At 51.6% G+C, this 20568-nt stretch overlaps 1 protein-coding gene across 3 annotated transcripts in view; it reads left to right on the top strand.

Annotated features, from left to right (window-relative positions):
- Positions 1-20568, top strand: part of Ddx31 (DEAD-box helicase 31) — a 60086-nt gene that overhangs the window by 22259 nt on the left and 17259 nt on the right. Inside the window, exons 15-18 of one of the 3 annotated variants that reach the window (XR_013343459.1) lie at positions 6382-6432; positions 7912-8046; positions 12080-12158; positions 17954-17967. Coding sequence is in view for 2 of the 3 variants with exons in the window: in XM_026395539.2 (XP_026251324.2) it covers positions 6382-6432; positions 7907-8046; positions 12080-12158; positions 17954-18065 (382 nt within the window). In the remaining variant the exon portion in view is untranslated. Of the gene's footprint in view, positions 1-6381; positions 6433-7906; positions 8047-12079; positions 12159-17953; positions 18066-20568 lie in introns of those variants that run through there. The other 2 variants (XM_026395539.2, XM_077797168.1) reach the window with 2 other exon arrangements.

The following is a 20568-nucleotide window of genomic DNA, read 5'->3' as shown; positions in this document are numbered from 1 at the left end:
TGCAGTGCATTCTCCTTCATCCCGGAGTCGCCCACAGAGCAGGCACTGCCTATGGTTGGCTGGTGGATGAGTGGGGCCAGGAGCTCGTGTCAAGGACCACCAGTGCATGCCGCTGTCTAAACAGGCACACTTAGCCACAGCACGCTCCTGCTGTCCACTTGGTGGTGTGTGAGGCTGAGTGGTACAGGTAGTTTCTCTGGGAGCGGTAGGAACCTTGCTGGAGGGATATAGGTGGGGCTGTGTACAGAGCATTGTCTCCTGGTCCATTAAGTTCCTGGATTGTCCTGGGGACATTGTTGAGGCTCCCAGTACATGTAAGTGTCATGCTTTAGGGAAATGGGTGAGCACAGGTCTCAAAGCTGTTTTTTTAGTAGACCTAGGTGGAAAGCAGACCATTCTTTCTGAAATGTCATTTCTCACTAGGTCAAAGCATATGATCGCTTTTCCTGGTCTTCTTGGCTGCTACCTGCAGTCAAGTGATATCAGCCAGACAAAGAGCACAAGCCCTAGCCCCCTGCCAGCCTGGACGAGTGCACAGCCAGCTGCCTGCCCACAGCCTGATTTCCTAAAGTCTGTGGTTGAGGTCCCCAGCTTCCCGGTCACTTCCAGTGCCACACCTTCTGCCACAGCCTGCGCTGCCCCTGGCCCTACAGAGGTGACTGGAGAGTGCCGAGCCGGGTGAGCCCAGGTGCTGGTGCTGGTGCTGGTGCTAGTGTGCTCTTATTCACTCCGTGTTCCTGCCACTCCTGCTGTGTCTGTTGGCTTTCCTTTGACACTTCTGTGTTGGAGAACCACAGGGTACGTGAGACACACACGCCGTGCTAGATCGTCTTGGGGTGGGGCGGCACTGTCACTCTGCATCCTTTAGGCAGCCTGTTGCTTGCCAGGCTATCTGAAGGCTCCCCAGGAACCTCCTCGGTGCTAATGAGGAACGAGGCTGCGTCAGGATGAGGCAGATGGAGAACTGGCTTTGTCTGATAAAGGGGACTCATGTTGTTAATTGTTGCATCGGGATTTTTCTCTCCTTCATACTGTACCTTTGGCCATTTTAATATATCATCCCAATACCTTTTAACAAGGCCAGAGAAGACAGTGTCTGCCAATGTGGAAGTGGAGATGGAACCACACACGCTCCTTCCTTCGCCCTCTTTCCCTTGCTCCTAGGAGCAATTAAGGGCGGTGAGTTGTTGGTGTCCATGATGATCATCCTAAAGCAAGGGCCTCGGGCCCCAGGCAGCCCTCCTGGGACCAGGTCCAGGCCTTCGTAGCCTGACTGTTGGGAAGTGCTGGACTGTGTCCAGATGGAGCTGAGGCAGAACTGAAGTGTGGTCAGGGAAGGAGACCACTTGCCAAGAGAGGAAGCCTTCACACGTTGGCAATGTGAGAAGCCAGATTAAGAAGGGAGTTAGGGATAAGTAGGAAGGAGTCATTGGAAAGTTCCAGTCCTGCTTTCCCAAGCGGAACTGGGAGCAAAGAAATCAAATGTAAAACATTGAACTATCTTCAAAATAACGGCTGCTGTATAGTGAGGCACCAGCCCATGGCCAGGGAAGGAGCCTGGTCTGTGGACCGCTGCGCTGGGGCTTTGGCAGAGGGAAGAGTGCAGGAAAGGGGGTCTGGTTCAGACCAGGCCTTCTCTTGGTGCATTGGCTGTCCATGGTGGCCCTGGGAAGTGGAGCACAGAGACCTCCTCCCCAGGAGGGACAGGCCTGGATTCCAGGGCAGCTCTAGGTTGTCCAGCACGTGTGCTGCTTTCCTTCACCTCCCTCCGCCTCCTGGGCATTTTTCCGCTTGGAACGCTCTAATTTCCTGTCCTCCTGGGGAAGTTCCGCTGTGCCAGGCGGCTAGGAGACAAAGGAGCTGAGGTGTAGGAGTCGCGGGAGTGTCAGTGCAGCACCCCTCGCACTGTAGACTTCTTGCTCTTCTCGGGGCGTGCTTGTTGGGTACAGTGGGTCTTGCGTTCTGTTTCACTGGTGTTCACGGAGGATCATCTGGAGATGGGTCGCTGTTTACTCAGTCACGCTAACTCATGTTGCCAGTTTTTTGGCGGCTCCAGCCAAGCTCTCTCGCCTCTGACAGCTCTGCACTCTCCCCTTCCTCCTCTGATTACGCAGCCCAATCTGTCACCCGGACAGCGGGGGCCTGTACCCTGCTGATGGCTTTCCACACACGGCAGTAATGACTTTTGGCAGGCCGGGAAGGCGTCGGAGGCGCGTTTGCTGCGTCCCTTCTCAGAGAGGCAGCAGGCCCCCTCTCCCTGTTAGTAAAAGTGCTTTGCGAGGTTCTTGGGTAAATAAATGAGTCATTTTAATCCAACTGACAGCCTGGCACCTGAGCAGGCTGCCTTCCATCTGTACTCCTGGGTCTCATGGAGGCAGCCAGTTGTCAAGCCCGGGCCCTCAAGGCCTTGCTGGTGAGTGTCTTTCAGAACTGACTTTAGCGATTCTTTTGCCCTAATTAGGTTAGAGGGATGGAACGGGCGGCGGCTGGACTCGCATTCTGAGAGCAGGCCGCAAACCGCGGCCTTGGGAGTCTCCAGCAATCTTTGGTTCCTGTTGATGTGGGGCTGCTGGCTGGAGCATCTGGGAAGATGGAGCATCTCCTGCTTTCCGAGGTCCCTGCCCAGGACGCTGGGTGGGTTCTGATGGGGCAGAAGAGTGCAAAGGGGCTTGGGTTGCCACCGCCTAATCCCCACCGTCTTCCTTCCTGACAGGAGGCAGGACACACGTGCACAGGGTTGAGGTCCTTTTTTCACATAAACTGTCTGATGCGCTCTCCACGGCAGCCTCATGAGACAGAGAGGGCTGTGCTCTAGCCTTTGTGTGGGTGGCCACTTGAGGCTCAACTGACTTGACTCTGCTAAGCCGGTGGCCATCCTCCCTGTTCTGGACCACATGACCTTCCTCCTCAGCTCCTTCTCACTCTCTGGTAGCCACGGCTGGGCATGTTCGAAAGAAGCACTCACGGCAGTGTTGGCTCAGATATGGGCAAGAGTCCAGCAGTGGGCAGCACCCCCCATGCCAGGCAGCAGGACCCAGGAAGGCAGTGTCAGCCAGCGGTGCAGGGCTGGACCCCACCTTCAAGCAGGCTGCCGCACCCCCCGCCACTCGCCTGTCAGTGTGTAGGCGCAGGGAACTTCCCGCGAGTCATGGCTGGCTTTGTTTTATCCAAGTTTCCTGATGGAAGTACTGAACCATCGAGCGTTAAATGTTTTACAAGGCCTATCGGTAGAGCTCAGGAGCCCCTTACCTGCAGAGCACTTAATAAGAGAAGTCGTTTCCTAACAAGAGCTTTGCAGGTGGGAGAGTCCGTCAGCTTTCCTGAAGCCGTTGACTGTTGGTGTAGCCAAGCTGGTCCTCTCCTCTCAGATGGGAACACTCAGAACATCCTCTCTCGGGGCACTTGTGCCATCTGAAAACACTGCGGGTGGTTGACACACCTGTGTGCCAGCCTCTACTTGCACACTTACAGGCGCAGCCTAGCACACTCCAAGGGAACTAGGAGTTCTCAGAGCGAGTAGAGAAGGTGGTCTCTGAGGTACCTCCAGGTGAGTGGTACAGGACAGCACCTCATTGAGTCCCCCCTCACTCTGGGCGCACAGCAAGCCTGGTCTTACAGGATCTTGGCATGGGATTACTTTTCAAAAAAGCCATGTATATCATCTGAATCCTGGTGATACTTAAAAGTGGTGGAGAACCTGTTCCTTACTGAAGGGTTTCCCAGCTGTGCAGTGGAGGGGAGGGGTGATAGAAAGCCATCCTTTGTGCCATCAGGGCCACTATTGGTGCAGACAAGAGCGTCAGTGGAAGCCGGAGCCCTCAGCGGAGGTATCTTACGAAGCCGTGTTCCCAGGTCTCCATGTTCCACCTCCCATCCCTAGTCATTGCCAAGAGGAAAAGTCCCCTCGCAGTGTCAGAGCCAGGGCACTGCTCACTGCAGGTCCTTGTCTGCCCAGGTCAGACCACCCTGACGCCTCCCGTAAGGGGTCCTGGGACACACACCACCCTCAAGTCGTGTCCTGCCAGCGTGTGGTGTTCCTCGAGACAGCCACACTCTTGAGAAGCCAAACTGACGAATGTCTAAAGGAGTCAGTGCAAGGCAGTGGTGCTGTGGTGAAATCTGGGGGACGCCGCAGGGGTCCGGGCTGTGTGTATTTGTGTGAGGTCCTGGGACTGAACCAAGGGTGCTTAACCACTTTTATTTTGAGACAGTGTCTCACTAAGTTGCCCAGGCTGGCCTTGAACTTGCAGTCCTCCTCCCTTGGCCTCCCCAGTTGCTGGGTTCCAGGCGCGTGCCGCCACACCCAGCCGTGTGATCTGCTACATGCTCCTGAATGGGCTGTTCACGAGGAGGTGGTTTTGTTCAGTGTTGGATTTCCTAAAGCGTGCTGGTGTAGTGGTTATGTGGCGTGTCCTTTCACTTAGGAGATACCCAGTGAGTCTCCAGGGCTGAAAGGTGGTGGCAGTGTGTGGGGGAGGAGGCGCTGACCAGCAGCAGCTGCTGGCTCTGACCATGCCACCGATGCCCTCTGGGGCAGTCTTCAGCTCACCTGGGCTCTGATTTTCTGAATCAGAATTTTGGGAGAAATGATAGCCAAACCAAGGGAAATGCAAAGAGAAAGGTGAAATCACCTTGTCACCTTGGATCCCCCAGTCCAGAGATGACCCCAGCTGGCCGCTGTGCCCGCCAACACCACCCATGCCTGCTTGAGCCATCTGTCCGTCTGTCTCTAGTGGTTTGGTTTTTCTTGCTCCTTTCTTCCCCCAATGCTGGTTGAAGGCATCAGGTGGCAGGTTCTTGGAGTCCTCCGCGGTTGAATTTGGCCAAGAGTGCCCCCGGGGGTGGTTCAGTGTCGTCCTCCCTGTTTGTTGCTGGAGTTGGACCTGGACTCTGAGGTCTGGGTGTCAGTTCTGCCATTGGTCCCTTTGAAGAGAAACAGTACAGGCAACTGCTCACTGCTGCCCGAGAGCTGCTTCTCCAGCTGCTCCTAGCGGCTCCACTTGCTTCTTAATTAGCCCGCACGTTCTCAAGTCCAAGTTCACTGAAGGAGCCAGTTTGGCTTCCACCTGTGCCTCCTCCCCTGTCCTCTTCCTGTCCTATGGCTGTTTCCGTAAGCTTTGGGGGTTTTCCTGGAATATAAGCAGGTGTGTGGGTGTCCCCCAGTTTCTAATGTGGGAGCACACCCGGCCCACTCAGCACGTCCTGGAGCGTGTCCAAACCAGTGTCCTGAAGCCGCTCTTTCTAGTCCACTACATGGAGCGCAGCCGTCTCACGAGGCCCATCTCCTCACACTGCGGGAGGAAGAGCCTTGTGTATGTGTCATTTTGTGTTCTTGCCGTTGTACCCTTCTAGAATTGAGATGGTTCTGGACTGCAGGGCAAGTGCCAGGGCAGTGTGCATGGGATTTTGAATTACCAAATTCCCCACCGCAGGGCTTGGTACCATTTTGCATTCCCACCGTCTGTGGGCAAGGGGGACACGGTGTCTTTTTTAATGGTGGAATATAGCCTAATCTAACATGGCCTTGGAGAAGTCCCCCCTCTTCTTAGCCTGGACATGTTACTTCACCTCTCTAACTTTGGTTGCCTCATCTGCCAAATGGGGATGTAGTTGTTTTAAAGAGCTGTTTTGAGGGTTCATCGAAATAATGCAGGTAAACCGGTGCTCAACCCAGTGCCTGGTGTGTAGTAAGTGCTCAGTAAATGTCAAGTGAAAATGTTCCTGTTAGACCAGAGGGGATGCTGAGTGAAGATTATTGATAGACTGGGAGCGTCCGTTTTCCAGACCCTTACCAGCAAGAGACTTAGAGGGAACAGAGAGTTTTTGCTCTCGGGGCAGTGACCAGTTAAAAAGAAAAAAGAAAATCTCAGTTGTTTTTGGTCTTGGCTGTCTGGTTTAGCCTTTGAAGTGATCAGCAGGCATGGCCTGCCTTCTGACTTAGCGCTCAGAAAGGACAGCGGCATGCTCCACCCTTACTGCCCTTGAGCTTGACAGACAGTCCTGAGGAACACTTGGCAGCTTGCAACACCTCCCCCACCCCTGTGAGTCCCTTGAGGAGGGGCATTCCAGCAGCCTTACTGCTGGCCACTGGCGTTGCTGGGAGGGTGGGTGGGGCAGCAGTCCATGGACACTTGCTTCATGGGCAGCTATTCAGATGGAAGGTGCAGTCCTTTCGCAACCTGAGTTATTAAAGGGTTCTGTTGAACTTGCCACAAAGATTTTTTTAGCCACAGAGGGATGTGAGTGGGTCCCTGACCTACTGAAGGTGTGTCTTGAGTTGTGTGTGGGCAGGTTGTGGGGTGAATGAATGTTCAGGGTGTATCCATGACCCCCAGAAAGTCAATAGACTCCTTCTAAACATGCTTTTTTTTTCTCTTAAAGGATGTTGCAGCTCGTGGCTTAGATCTCCCACAAGTCACATGGATTGTTCAGGTAATTTTTTAGTAGTTCAGGTGTGAACTTGAGGCTGGAATGTATGATTATGAACAGATGCATTGGCCTTAAGTAGAATAATTATATCACCCTCTTGGGTGTTGCCCTGGTAACCAGGCAGCAGTCAGCCCTGTCTGCACAAGTCTTCTGGTATCTTTCCTTAACCCATCCCACCTCCCTGCTGTAGCAGAACAGCCAAGAAGGAGGTGGCAGCCTTGCTTCTGGACTGGTGTCACACACCAAAGTTTCAACAATCTGAAAATCACAGGAATTATCTGTGCCCTTGGGAGGCCTCATTGTGTCCAGAAGGAGATGGCTCAGCTGTCCTGAGAACCATGTCCATGTGCATTGGCCTGCAGGGAACAATTAAGTCCCTGACACCATCTTATACACACCCCTAGCCAGAGATGCTTTGCCAGTGGGTGCAGATGTCAGCACTGGAGTCCGGTGGGTTTGCTTCCTGTTGTTCTTGGTTAGTTTGCAGAATGGTGTCTACAAGCCCTTCTGTATGTGGCCAGAGGACACTGGCCTGTTTACGAGAATCAGGGTTTGTTCACATTTTAGTGGAACTGCATGCCTGTGTCTGGCTGGGGAACCTGATCTGCTCGTAACAGGTGATCACTTGGGGACTAGAGGTGATGTGTCTTCTTTCTTGCTGGCCAGAGTGAATGAAAAATGAGAGGAGAGGATAATTTTAATGTGCCGGAGGTCAGATACAAAATTGATCATGGAGGGTAGTGTACTGTTAATATTGATTAGTTTAACATCCCTGGCCTCCTGTACAGTGGGCTCACATTGGCCCTCTGATCTGTGGTTCATGTTGCAGCAGAGAGAAAAGGAAACAGTGACTCTGGTCATTTACCTTTAATGATGACAGTTACTACCGTCAATGACAAACACACTGTGCCAGGGTGCTGCCGAGTTGGCGTGGCTCTTACTCCTGTGTCAGGAACGCTCCCCTGGAGCAGAAGCTTGGCTGGCCCCCCTGCAGGGGACTGAGGCCCGCTCCTGGGGCCAGCAGTAGAGGTGGACTCTGCCGGCACCATGGCCAGCCCCCTTCCTCTCCATGCCACCTGGCGTCCTCTGCTGCCTTATCCCTGCTGCTGCCTCCTGAGGAGGGGGCCAAGAAGCCTACCCCACCTGCTGCACCTGCAGCTTGCACATCCCCTCAGGGAAAAGATGCAAGAGGAAAATGGAGAGACCCATGGAGAGGGCAGATTAGAAAGGAGGCACTGGGATGAGTGATGTCTGGTTCATCTGGAACCTGGCCACAGCTCGCTTGGTGTGTCGGAGCCTGTTACTTCAGTGAGGCCAGGAGTGTCGGGCCGGAGTGACTTCTCCCTGTGGTTGTTAGGGTGACCATAGCACCGCGGTCTAATTCTTGGGCTGCCTGCGGCAGGAGTGGGGGTTTGCACTTGTAATCATCGGCAGTCCCCAGATCTGTGAACACCTTTGTTTCTGTTGCCCTGTTCAGTACAGCGCCCCGTCTTCACCTGCAGAGTACATCCACCGGATTGGAAGAACCGCCCGGATTGGCTGCCACGGGAGCAGCCTGCTCATCTTGGCCCCTTCAGAGGCAGAATATGTCAGCTCGTTGGCTGCTCACAAAATCAAGTGAGTCAGAAGCCCGCATGGGCTTCGGCTGATCTCACCTAATTAACTTCCTGTCGCCTTTTACAGTGCATGGCCCTTGTAAGCTGCCGAGGAGCCATTAACCCTTGTGATCCCTAAATGAGTCCCAGAATAGCCAGTGGCAAAAACTAGAGCCCTTAATGCCATCAGCACCTGACAGTTCCCATTGTGCTGCCAGCGGAGTCAGGATCCGTGGCACTTGGCTTCTCCTGAATACCGAGGCCTGTGTTGGTGTCTCTGACTCTGGGTGAGCATGCCCAGCCTTCCAGCCAGCTCCTCAGGCCCTTCCTATTCCCAGTCTTCATTTCCTGTAGTTAATGTTTATAACTTCAAAACAATAAGCTTCTTACCTATAGGTGACCCTGGGAGATATTTAGAGGCAGTTGAAAGGGCTCTGACTGCATGTCCACGGCCAGGATTTCCCAGCCACCACCTCAGTGTAGCAGTCAGACAGCAGACCTCAGGCCTGGGAGGGTACGGGAGTCCCCAGAAGCCACTCACTGGGCCACACGTGGATATATTGTGTCTTCCATGAATTCCTGGCACCTGCAGTAGCAGTTCAGTGACGGGCTCCTAAAGGTGTGCTGTTTTCAACACAGATCTGCTTTGAAGGATTTCTTGTGCTCCAACACAGCACAGTGATGGCTAAAGGTATTTTTGGAAGCACAGAAAGAGCCCTGTGCCTGCCCGAATGGCAGTTGCGACTCTCAGAGCAGCACTGAGGTCGGGGCTGTTCTGGGCACGTCTCAGCTGTGCTCCTGGCTGCTACAGCTGGTTTCCTATAGTTTCTGTGCCCAGCCCGAGGTTTTATGTAAAACAACAAATAAAACTATGTGACATTTTCCCCTCTAAAGTACAGAGCTGGGAAAATGACTATACTATACATCAGAACTAAACTGTTCAAGCAGACCGGGGACCAGGTCTGATTGCTGGCCGCCCCCAGGCCAGGGCTGCATGTCTGTCCCAGCAGTTCCCCCCATGCTCTCAGCCTTCAGAGCCCTGCAGGCCAGTAAGACTTTCAAAACCCGTTTTAAGGCTGTTAGTGTGGACTGAGGCTTGTTCTCAAAACATACCTGCCTCCTTTGATGATCAGGGGTGAGTAGTAACCTGATCCTGGGGTTAATTTCAGATGGGCCAAAATAAAGACTTTGGGTTTTTCTCTTCCTAACTTGTTCTTTTCCCAATATGATTTGTCATTGAAGGAGTGGTTTTTTGTTTTAGGAAGGTGTGCATGGTTTTGTTATGAGAGAAATTACATGTCGGGCTGGGGATGTGGCTCAAGTGGTAGTGCTCTCACCTGGCGTGCGTGCGGCCCGGGTTCGATCCTCAGCACCACATACAAACAAAGCTGTTGTTTGTGTCTGCCGAGAACTAAAAAATAAATTTTTTTTTTTAAAAAAGTAACAATTAAAAAAAAAAAAAGAAATTGCATGTCAATCAGTTGATGGCACCTCAGGCAGAGGCGCTTGGGAAGTCCTACCTGGGTTGAGATGGAAGCCCACTGACGGAGCCAGGTCCTCTTCTTCCATACCTGCAGTTCTCATTTCCTGTCCCTCTCTGGTTCCTGGTTTGTGTGTCTCTGTGCCCATTCATGTCAGCCTAGTCTCCTTGGGAAGCAGGGCCACAGTTGTAGACCACATGGCTGCCCAGGGCCTGAGCGGGCAGCATGGTTCTTTTATGGTCCTTTTTTAAAAAAAGATTAATAAATAAATACATTCATGTCTATTGCTATGAAGGGTTCAGATGTAAATCTAAAGCTGGAAAGGGAGAGCAGTGTTAGCCAGGCAGGAGTTATGGGGGCCAGGTACGATCAAGACGGGACAAGTGCAAGCCACTCAGTGCTGTTGTCTGGAAAGCAGACCGCCAGCCTCAGTGCGAGACTCTGCACCAGCTCACTGAGCGTGCAGAGCCAGGGCAGGCCCGGGCCCTGGGAAGGGTGCCTTGTGCTTCCCAGAGGGGGAGCCAGGGTTTCCGGGGCCATGTGGAACTTCACAAGGAGACTGGGTTGGCTAGCCAGACGGTGGAGTCGCACGCCTGTCTTGACTCCTGCTTGAGGGAAGGCTGCACACTGCCTGTCTACAGGTAAACTGTGTCTTTGATTTAATACAAGATAAAATAAAACCTAGTGAGAACTGGTTGCAGAGTGCAGTGGGAAGGTGCAGACTGGAACATTTCTGGAATCCAAAAGGCACACTCTAAAGATTAAAAGAAGATGCAGAAGGAGGAAGCGTTTTGTGCCTGAGCACACAGGAGCCAGGCGGCAGGACGCCGGGTGGCTGATGAATTGCAGAGAAGATGCAGGAAGGCAGGCAGAGGCTCTTGGCAGCAAGGGCATCACAACAAATTGCTGCCTACCTTCATGTACGGGTGCTGTAGAGCGCGTCCTGACAATTAAGTTTAGCAGACCAGGCAAGAGACAGGTGCCCTGGGCCACTGCTGCCATGCCTGTGTACCCAGAACTCTGCCTCTGTGTCCTTTCGACTTCTCTGTGTTCACCAGCTCCCTGACTTTCCCTGCTTCCCCTTTAAATGTGTTGATAATGAAAGTCATGACTTCATTAAAATGAAAATTCTGCATCAAACTGTGTATATCTTAGATCAGGCATAAGACAGTCCCTGGATTTATTTATTTTTCCATCTCTCCCCCTGGCAAGGTGGGTGATTCAGAGCTGTTGATAGGACCATAAATAATCACTGTAGATTTGCTTTGTTCCTCAGAAGCAGCGATTTCTTAGAAATACAGAAAGAAGGCCCTTTGAAACTGGAAATCACTCCGGTTCCTTCTCGGTTCCTCGGTTCCTGAGTGCCTAGGGCAGTGCTGTTGGTGCTCCAGGTGCCCGGGCCATGCCCTGGCCAGGGGGAAACACTGGTGCGTTGAGCGCGTGGCCTGGCTGTGGCTTGTTTCACTGTGTGTGTCCCTGGCTGTGGGGGCGTCATTCTTCCTTCCTTTCCCCCCATTTCAAGGTTTCACTCCAAGTTCTTAGGATCTTTTCCATTTGTACCCTGCCCCCCAAGAAGAAAGGTGCTGAAGAGAGCCAGGTGAGCTGGAGCAGGACAGGACAGGGCTGTTGGCACCTTGAGGCTCCCGGGAGGAATGGGAGCAGCCCCAGGTGCTGTGCCCTCCTCTGTGGAGCAGGGACTGGGGTGGGGGCTGGGGAGCCAGTGGCAGTCTCAGTAGTGGTGTTTTCATGGCCTTGTGGGGGGACCTGTGGGGAAGGGGAGGACAGTCCCCTACCGTTGCAAAGGCTGCTGCTCGTGCTGCAGTGTGCTGGTACATTAAAAAGACCACAACGGATCATTTATCTTTTTGTCTGTTTTCTCACCCAGAATTGTTTGTTCCCTTTCCCTTCTCCCTGGAAGTAGCATTTCAGAGTTCAGATGGCACTCTCTGACTGTGGGCCTGTGTGTGCGCCCTGCTCAGGGCAGTGGCCTTGGGCTCACAGGTGCAGTGTGGGCTTTCCAAACTTGTCTCTTGTTCTGCTCGACTTTTGTTCACAAGGGAAGCCAGTTCTGGTTTTAGCAGTTTGTGCATAGGTCTTTGGCCCTTACCCTGAACATGTAAGCAATGGAATAGTGGCGGTTCTCCATGGCAGGAGCAGAGAGCAGAGGTGCTGAGCCCACGGGCTGGGCGACTGGCACCCATCACTGGAGTGTCCCCAGCATGGAGGGCCTTTGCCTGCCCAGTGTGCCTTTCTTCTCCTTCCTCCTTTCACATTCTCTAGGATGTTTATTTCATCATCTGCTCAAGTCGGGGTAGGACTTCAACAAACAAGCCTACTTGTGTGGCATTCAAGATTTATTAAGAAATGATGGCACTGTCCCTCTGAAGGGGATTGTAGATGTACACTGTCTTCCATTCAGAGAGGAGGGCAGTTGCTGGACATTCCAAGAGCTGCAGTGTCATGGGGATCCTCTTGTGCATGGTTTAGCTTGAAGATGGACCGGTTTTATGCATTGGGCTTGGAGTGTTTTTGAAAAAGTAGAGTGTTTACTTTGATGTGTGTTTCCTTTTACAGCATTTCTGAAGTTAAGATGGAAGATATTTTGTCCATTCTGACAAAGGATGATTGTTTTAAAGGAAGAAAAAGAAACCACGTGAGTCTTGTTGATTGTGCTTGTTGCTGGCCGCTAAGGCTCGTATCTGGCCCTGGGGTGGTGGAGACCTTGTGTGGGAGGTGCCAGTTTTCTTCTGTTAAGCAGAACTCACATCTCAAGGATCATGACATCAGAGGAGGCCAAGTCTCAGATGTGTCTCTTCCTCCTCTGAGCTGGATGTGTGCGCTGGTCCCGTCCAGCTAATGGGCTTCAGTCTGTTCAGTCCGGGTGGCAGCAGGCTCCCCAGAAAGATCTGGGCCTGAGCCAGTCCAGGGCAGTGTCACAGCTTAGCCCTGGGGGTCATTTTGAGAGTGATTTAACTAAATGCTCCTGCCCTGGACAGCGAGGCAGGAGGAAGGCATCTATCTGCCTCACACACGCTGCTTCACCTGGTTTGTAACGCATGGTGCCGCCACACAGGAAGAAGACCCAGTTTCCGTGTGGTTCTGGGTGGAGGCTGTGAGTCGTTCCAGTGGCCCTGAGCACCCTGCACAGCTGCCTGTCAGGCCCACCCACCCTCCGGTCCCCTGTCCCCTCCAGCCGTTCACTCAGTGTGCCCTTACCCACACATGTGGGTAGTGTCACTGGGTGTGAGTCTGTCACATTTCTTGACTGTTTTGCATTTGGCTTCTTATGCCTGAGGATGGAGTAGACAGTCTGCAGTGTGTCTTCACGTGGATCAGACACACTCAAGACAGGGATTGGCCACGACTGGTCCTGGCCTGAGTTATAAGTTGACCTGATCAGAGGAGAGGAGAAGGTCACAAGGTTTGCTGCTGGAGTGTGTGTCTGGAACCTGGGAATGTGCCAAGCTGTTACCTCACAGGATCCCATTTAGTCCTCCTAGCAGCCCCGTGAGGTCACCATTGCCCCAGCTGACAGTGAGGAGATCGAGACTTGGGCGAGGAGCTTTCATGAGGGCAGAATGGCACTCACCGATCCTTCTGGGACTCAAAACCAGGTCATTGGGATTCACAGGTGGCACGTTGGACTGTGCTTTGTGCCTGTGTGCGCACGACCAGAAATATGAAATGGTATTGCTTGGTTTTGTTTTAGCGGTACTGGGGATCAAACCGGGAGCCTCACATGTGCTAGGCAAGCGCTGTACTTCTGAGCTCCGTCCCCAGCCCTAAACTGCCTTTTAGATTTGTAATCTTAGCCACTTTCACAGGTGTGAAGTCTGGTCAGTAAATGGTACCGCAACAAAGATAGTGGTGATCAAAAAGAACTATTATAGACATAGTTCATCAACAAGGTGTGTGAGCAATTTTTCTCATAAAACATCCCTGCTCTACTAGACCTCAGACCATCCCTTGTCACGAGTATGTTCATTGTTAGAATGACCAGGCACCGTGTAGATGATCATCGGTCTTGACACACTTTGTTCCTTGGAACTACTGCAAGTTCTCGCTTAGGGTTTCAGTGCTTCATCATGGCTGCAGTTGGCTCTGTGGGATCAGCTGGGAGCATGGGGTGCTGCAAAGCCAGCAGGGCACATTGGTTGGGGCAAGGCCTCAGACTCCTCATCTGTCGCCAGCTGTGAGGCTCTGGCAGGTCTTGGACCTTGCTAAGCTGGCCCCTTCCTGTGCAGAATCAGGAGACAATAGTGCCCTTCTTGAAAGGGGCACAGAGGGCTGGGTGGGTACAGGGCACAGCCCAGAAAAGTCTGTCCCTTACTGCTATTAATGTTGTAGCCACCCAAGAAGGTAGCAGGTGTAAAGTTGAAGCCCAGACTCAGTGACATGGGTCCCAGTGCACTGCTTTTTTTTTTTTTTTTCTAAATAAGTGGAACATTTGCATCTGCCTGCTCTCCAGAAATAAGAGCCAGAAGGGAAATTGCAAAATGAAAGAGTAAAAGTTGGCTCTGGCTTGACCATACATGTCCGGTTGCAGACCCGCTTTGGTTTCAGTCTTTATCTGGGAACATAGACCTCTCTCTCTCTCCAGGGAATGAGCATTGTGTCCGTCTGTAGAGCCTTTCCTGAAGGACACGTCCCCAAGCAGGGCACAGAGCAGCTGTGTTCCCTCTGCCCTTTCAGCAACAGCCTACGCCATTTTTTTAACATCTGCCCTTCTGTGGACTCGCAGCATCAATTCTTCTCTTAAGCCTTTTCCCTGGCTGGAGGCCAGCCTCAGGGATCTCCCGAGCCTGGAAGAGCCGTTGTCGGTCTCAGGGAAGAGCATCCCGAGTCAGCAGACCTGCGTTTGAATCCTTGCTTCACAGCTGGTAGCTCTGTGGCCTGGGCATTGTGGAGAGTGGGAATGCCCGCTCAGAGCACTGCTGTGGGGTTTAAACAGCAGGGTGGAGAGTGCTTGCAGGTTGTGGGCCTGATCTTAAGGCCAGAGCCGGTCTTAGCCCATCGTGCAAGGCCTGCCTAAGCTGGAAGTGAGCTTAGATACAACACTATAAAGATGTGGTCTTTTTTTTTTAAAAAAAAAAGAGAGAAAAAAAATGTTAATAAGCAGGGTAGGAGTTTCCCTGACAATAAATAGTGAACTTAGAAAATTAATCATATGGGGTTCCAGATGTCATGCCATTAAAGAATTTAATTGTGGAACTGAGTTTAACTTATATTCAAAAAAGAAAAAAGAAAAGAAAAACTGAATCAGTTACTAATTACATAGGTCTATATCCTAGGAAAGTGGCTTATGTGTGCAGTCAGTGTCGGAGGTGGGAAGAGCAAGGCAGATGCAGGGCACCGCCGCTCGCTCTGTTCCGCATGAGACGCAGGCACCCTGGCGCCCCTTGCTGCTGGGGCTCTGGCAGGGCACCAGGGCTCGTGTATGTGGCTAGTAGTCTAGCCCCTCACATAGAGCTCGGGCTCTGGCTGCAGCACCCTCCTCTGCACCCAGCTCTACTGGAGTCCATGGTAAATGTCCCTTTGGCACATGAGTTTTTGGGCTTCTGTGAACAGAAAGCGAGTGAGTGAGGCATCTGTAAAATGTATATTTCATATTTAGGTGTATGAAATATACATAGCTTCCTCTTGGTGTGTGTGTTCACCCACCTACAAAGAGAATAAATTTGATCTTTCAACCTGACTGGGAGGCACTCAGAAGGTTCTGGGGACCAAGGGGTGAAGCGCAGCTTGGCAGGCAAGTGATTAAAAAAAAATCTTTCCATTTAGTTAAAGATACCTTGGAAGTGGGCGATGTGGGCACATACCGCGGCACGTGCCTTCCCCACCACTGCCCCCCAACACTGCAGCAGACTGGTCCTGCCCAGTTACCGGGCACCTCTGCTGCTGCGCTTTGGGTGTGAGATCTTCACCACCAGAGAGAGCATGCACACCCCAGCATATTTTTCTTACAAATTTTTTGTCCTGTGAGGTGTGCCTACAGACTTACCCTGACAACAGACTGTCACAGCCTTGCGAGGTGTTAAAGTCAAATCAGAGCCCTGGCTCGGCGTTCCACTGGTCTGCTCTTTCCAAGATCTGCAGGACGTTAGAGACAGAGGCAGACTGTGCGGATGGACAGTGGATGTGTGTCTTCCTAAACTACCTGTGGGCTGCTCGTTGCAGACTAGCGTCATTAACCAGCTCCGAGTTCCAGGGCATCTGTGTGCCCGCGGTTTTGACCCACTCTCATTATAGGTACCTGCCTGTCTTCTGGGGTGGCAGCACCACGCAGTTCTGCCCCGTCTTCAGTTTCCACCTGGCTTTGGCCCACCCCGCCGCCCCGCAGACAGCTGAAAAGCCCCCATTGGTTCTCAGGAGGGCCGTCTTAGAGTATTTCTGCAGGTGGGGGTGGGGAGAGTACGACATGCTTTTTCCTAAGTATAATATGTTTTCTGTCATTAACTTTTTCTTATATTTTACTAAAACTGACCTCATCATTTCAAATATGTGAACCTAGTTTGATTGTTTTTTTCTACATATTTCACTTGTATATACACTTGCGTTATATATATATGGTGGGGTTTTTTTTTTTTTTTTGGTTGGGAAGAAAAGATGCCTCATTTTGAAACCTAAAGGGGGGAATAAGAAAAGCCCTTTGTAATATATTGCCATATTATCACTAAATCCCCTGACAGTTGTGACACAGAAGCAAGTCACCTGTCACTTAAGCTTGAGGTCTCTTTAATTTTCTCCTGGAATTCGCACCAGGCTGTCTTTAATTTGAGGCCTTTATTGGAATTCTGAACCTCCCTGCCTCCCTGGCTCTCAGATCTATTCTGAGAGCTGTTACAGAATGTATACAGTAACCAACAGAAGGGATTCAGAGCGGGCTGCGGCTCTGTTTACTTAACACTCTAGAGGGATTCTTGTGCTTATTCGGTCCTGGCTGCCCGGCTTTCAATATCGCTTTGACAACCATTCTGCCCTTCTCATTAATTTTAAACAGTTAAAACACAGGAAAAAGAGGAAAAAGTTTTCATTATTAAAGTGCTTTACTTTTTAATAACAGAGGATTCTGTCCGCCAGGGGAAAGGGCATCCTCACTAATTTCACATTCATATTAAAAAAAGGACGCGGGCAAGGTGACAGTGGTGCTGCTGAGGTGGCTTCAACGAAAGGAGGGCAGCGGGAAGAGTTTGCATTTCACATCGGTTAAGGGGGGTCCTTGTTAATGACAATAGCAAATGTCCACTTTGGTAACACGGTTTCTGAGTGACTCTGCTCTTGACTTCCTAGTGGATAGAACCCTTAGGGGGACCACATACGGTGGAATCAGCCAGACTGTCATCAGCCAAACAGGTCGCAGGGGTGATTTGACTACACTGAAAACATTCCAGGTTGTTAAGTTTCTATTAATACAGAGAAGAGTGTCGATCCAGAGAGAGGCTCTCACCTGGCCCCCTTGTTCTTCCTCAGTCACCCTGAAGGGTGGAAGGGAGCCAGGGGTGTCCAGGTTGGGCCCTGCGCTGGCACACATACCCCATGCTCCAGAGGTGAGGGTGGCAGCCTAGGTCCATGTGGACTTCCCCCACGGCCTGTGTGAGGCTGGGGTGCAAGTGGGGCCACACATGGGCACCGCTCCATGGTGGGCATCACCTGGCCTGTGGGCCTCGAAGGCTCGGGAGGCTGTGCTCTCAAATCCCAAATGCACCTTCAGTAGGAAGCATCGTGTTTGTGTTAAGAAATAGAAGACAAAATTCACTACTTTTTAGTGGAGGTATTAAAAAGTAAATCTTTTCTCTGGTATTATGAAATATGAAAAGGAAGTAATTTCACCCTTCCTGACCCTTCTCCATCTGTGGGTCTGTGAGTGGAAACAGTACTACGGTGGCCCAGACTTGCTGTGAAAGCCCGGTCCATGATGGGCTGCAGGGAACTGGCTCTAGGAACAAACAGGAAACTTCTGGGGATCCAGGGAGTATGCCCTGCAAACCCAGGATAGCAGTGACTTTAAGGCTGAATTTCAGGAGGTCACTGGAATGCCCTTAGAGAGGAATTGCCATTTTCCACTGGTGAGTGGGAGGGAAGGGAGAAAATTTACAGAAACTTATTTGAAAACAGCTTGTATTCAGTGGTGTTTTCAATGCTAAATTGGAAAATTCCAGGGTGTCTCCAATGGTCTTTGATTTTGAACATGAGTGATAAGAGGTCATGAGGAAAAGTAAGTAAATAAACACACAGACCCAGTCTGCCCCTCACAAAGCCACCCGCATCTTTGCTTGACTTCAACATCTTGATAGCTCTCTTTTTTCCCTAGTAATATTGAGAGGATTACCCTCGTTGGCCCCTGGGTGGTTACTGTGTGGTTTTACTGTTATTAAATCTATTATAAACTGCTTCATTATTCCTGACTTCAACTCTGTCTCTCCTTTAATCCTTCCATCACCCTCCCAGAAATCCCACGCTGCTGGCCCCCAGGAAATCCGTGAGCGAGCCACAGTCTTGCAGACAGTATTTGAAGATTACGTGCACTCCAGCGAGAGGACGGTCTCCTGGGCAAAGAAAGGTCAGTGGATTTCGCAGGTGATTGTGGAGGACCAGCCCAGCAGGGTGCTGACCCAGCCTCACTCCCACCCCCGCTCGGGTGCAGAGGCACCAGCCATCGCTGCTTCCCGTGAAGCCTGCAGTCTCCGTGATTCTGCAGGCCTGGAAGCAGGCATGAAGGGCCTTAGAGTGATATTAAATGTTAATTTCACCCTTCCCCATCCTGTGCACAAATGAGACTTTACCTTGGCTTACATCAGGGCCAGAGCTTTGACCCAAGTCTACAACTTGGAACTTGGGGATCCGTTTTCCTTCTTTGAACACTAAATGGAAGAGATACGACACATCAGTTGAATTAGTAGTTGAGGTGGAAATTATAAGTAAAGCCCCGGGCTTCAAGTGTTCAATCCAGACAGTTCCTGTTTGAAGATGCACAGAGGGGTGGCCTGTGCTGTGGGGGCATGGGCCATGGAAGGTGGCGTGCTGGCAGTGGCCAGACCCTCTGTAGGAGCAGTTGACCTGAGTAGCCAGTGCTGGGTGGGCTGGGCAGGGTGGAGGAATGTCTTGGCTGGCAATGGTCGCTGTGCTGACACGTATTCCTTCGAGTAGAAGAAGCAGAGTTCTTTCTGTTAGTTACCCACGATTTTGAGAAAAATGTCCAGCAGGCTAACCACTATAAAAACTCTGTGGCACCCTTTCTTTCTTTTTTAAATAGAAGTATCTGGGGCTGGGGTTGTGGTTCAGTGTGAGAGCGCTCGCCTAGCACCTGCAGGGCCCTGGGTTCGCTCCTCAGCACCCCATAAAAATAAATAACATAAAGGTATTGTGTCCAACTACAACTAAAAAATAAATATTTTTTAAAAATAGAAGTATCTTTTTAAATCATTTATTCAACAATAATTTTGAATCGGACACCATTCTGGGTGCTTCAGAGACATGAAGGACCAGGACAGACAAACTCACCCCCGTGAAGCCAGAGTGTTAGTGGGCACAGAAGCAGCATCGAGCATGAAGGTAGTAAGTTGGTGGCAGCACGGTGAGGGCTGTGGGGAAGTAGAGCAGGGCAGGGGATGAAGGGGCCACAAGACAGCCTGCCTCTTAAACAGGAGGCTCAGATTACGCCCCATCAGGGAGGGGAACCCAAGAGCAAGATGAGCAAGAGCAGGAAGGGTGTCTCAAGGAAGGGTGCTCCAGGCGTGGGACCACCCGGCAGGTGGGAGGTGGGAGGTGGAGTCACAGAGGGCCTGGAGGTGGCGCTGAGGTTTGGGGTTTGACTCTCAATGGAACAGACGCATCAGACGGCTATCAGCAGGGACACAGTATGATCAGGCTCATGTCCTGAAAGATGAGCTGGCTTCTGGGGAGACAGGGCCCTTGGGGGCAGGGGCAGCCATCAGGAGACTGGGCATGGACTAGTGTGGCCATCAGGGATCGGGTGAATAAAACAAGTGCCAGAGGCAGAGCACTTGCCTCCCATGCATGAGGCCCTGGGTTCCATCCCCAGCACTGACCCAAAATCCCACAGCAGGTTATCAGTTATTTCAAGTAACTGTCATCTACCTTAGCACATCATGAAAGAATGCACGAGGGGAAAGATGAAATCCCTGTAATTGTCACTAAGGGTAGGACGTAGCCTTCTAGTCTTTTCTGGGATAGTCTTTTCTGTCTTAGCATCTCCAAAAGTGAACTCAGCGATTCCTAGGGGTCTTCCTAGTCACCTCTGAGTTCTAGAATACTTCAAAGAGGAATGAAATATCTGTCGCAGTGTGACTTTACAGAGTTGCCACCTCTGATCAAATCTGGGCTGCCAGCCAGCCCAAGTCCAGGGCCACAGCAGTCTCAATGGAGAGGAGAGCAGGCCCACGCGCCGTCTTTGGATTTTGGTGTTGTGCTTTCTGAGGACTTTGGCAAGGCTGCGGTTATGGAGCCACCTGGGTCCTCCCAGCAGGTCATGGTGTGTCACCCTGCAGAATGTTCAGGAAACAAGCAGCAGATGTTGTGCCACAGCTGTGACCTCAGTGCCTTGGGAGGTTGAGGCAGGAGGATCACAAGTTCAAAGCTAGCCTCAGCAACTTAGTAAGACCCTGTCTAAAAACAAAGAATAAAAAGGGCTGGGGACGTGGCTCAGTGGTTAAGCGCGCCTGGGTTCAATCCCTGGTACCAAAAAAAGAAAAAGAAAGAAACAAGCAGAGTTACTTTTCTCCTGTTGTAAGGATGTGGGAGCAGGGCTGCTCCCCAACATTATGTGCTGAGGGAAGTGAATACGTCATTTCCCTCATTTATCATCAGTTTCCTCAAAGGCTGGAAGTGGTGGGAACAGCCAGCCCTTCACTTGGTCTGCTCGCCCGTTTCAGCCTCCGGCTTTTCTCTGTTCTCTCCCTGCTTCTTTGGCTTGGGACCTTGAGCCCGGGAATGCACATGCGTCTGCCACCTCTCAGGAACTGAACACAGTGCAGGTCGGCCTCTGTGCCTCCCTGCTGTGCCATTTCGGAGAGGTCTTGTATGAGTGATGGTGCTTGCTTTGC

Source organism: Urocitellus parryii, chromosome 4 (genome assembly GCF_045843805.1).
Source record: "Urocitellus parryii isolate mUroPar1 chromosome 4, mUroPar1.hap1, whole genome shotgun sequence".
Classification (NCBI taxonomy): domain Eukaryota; kingdom Metazoa; phylum Chordata; class Mammalia; order Rodentia; family Sciuridae; genus Urocitellus; species Urocitellus parryii.
This window is presented reverse-complemented; position numbering and strand designations above follow the sequence as displayed.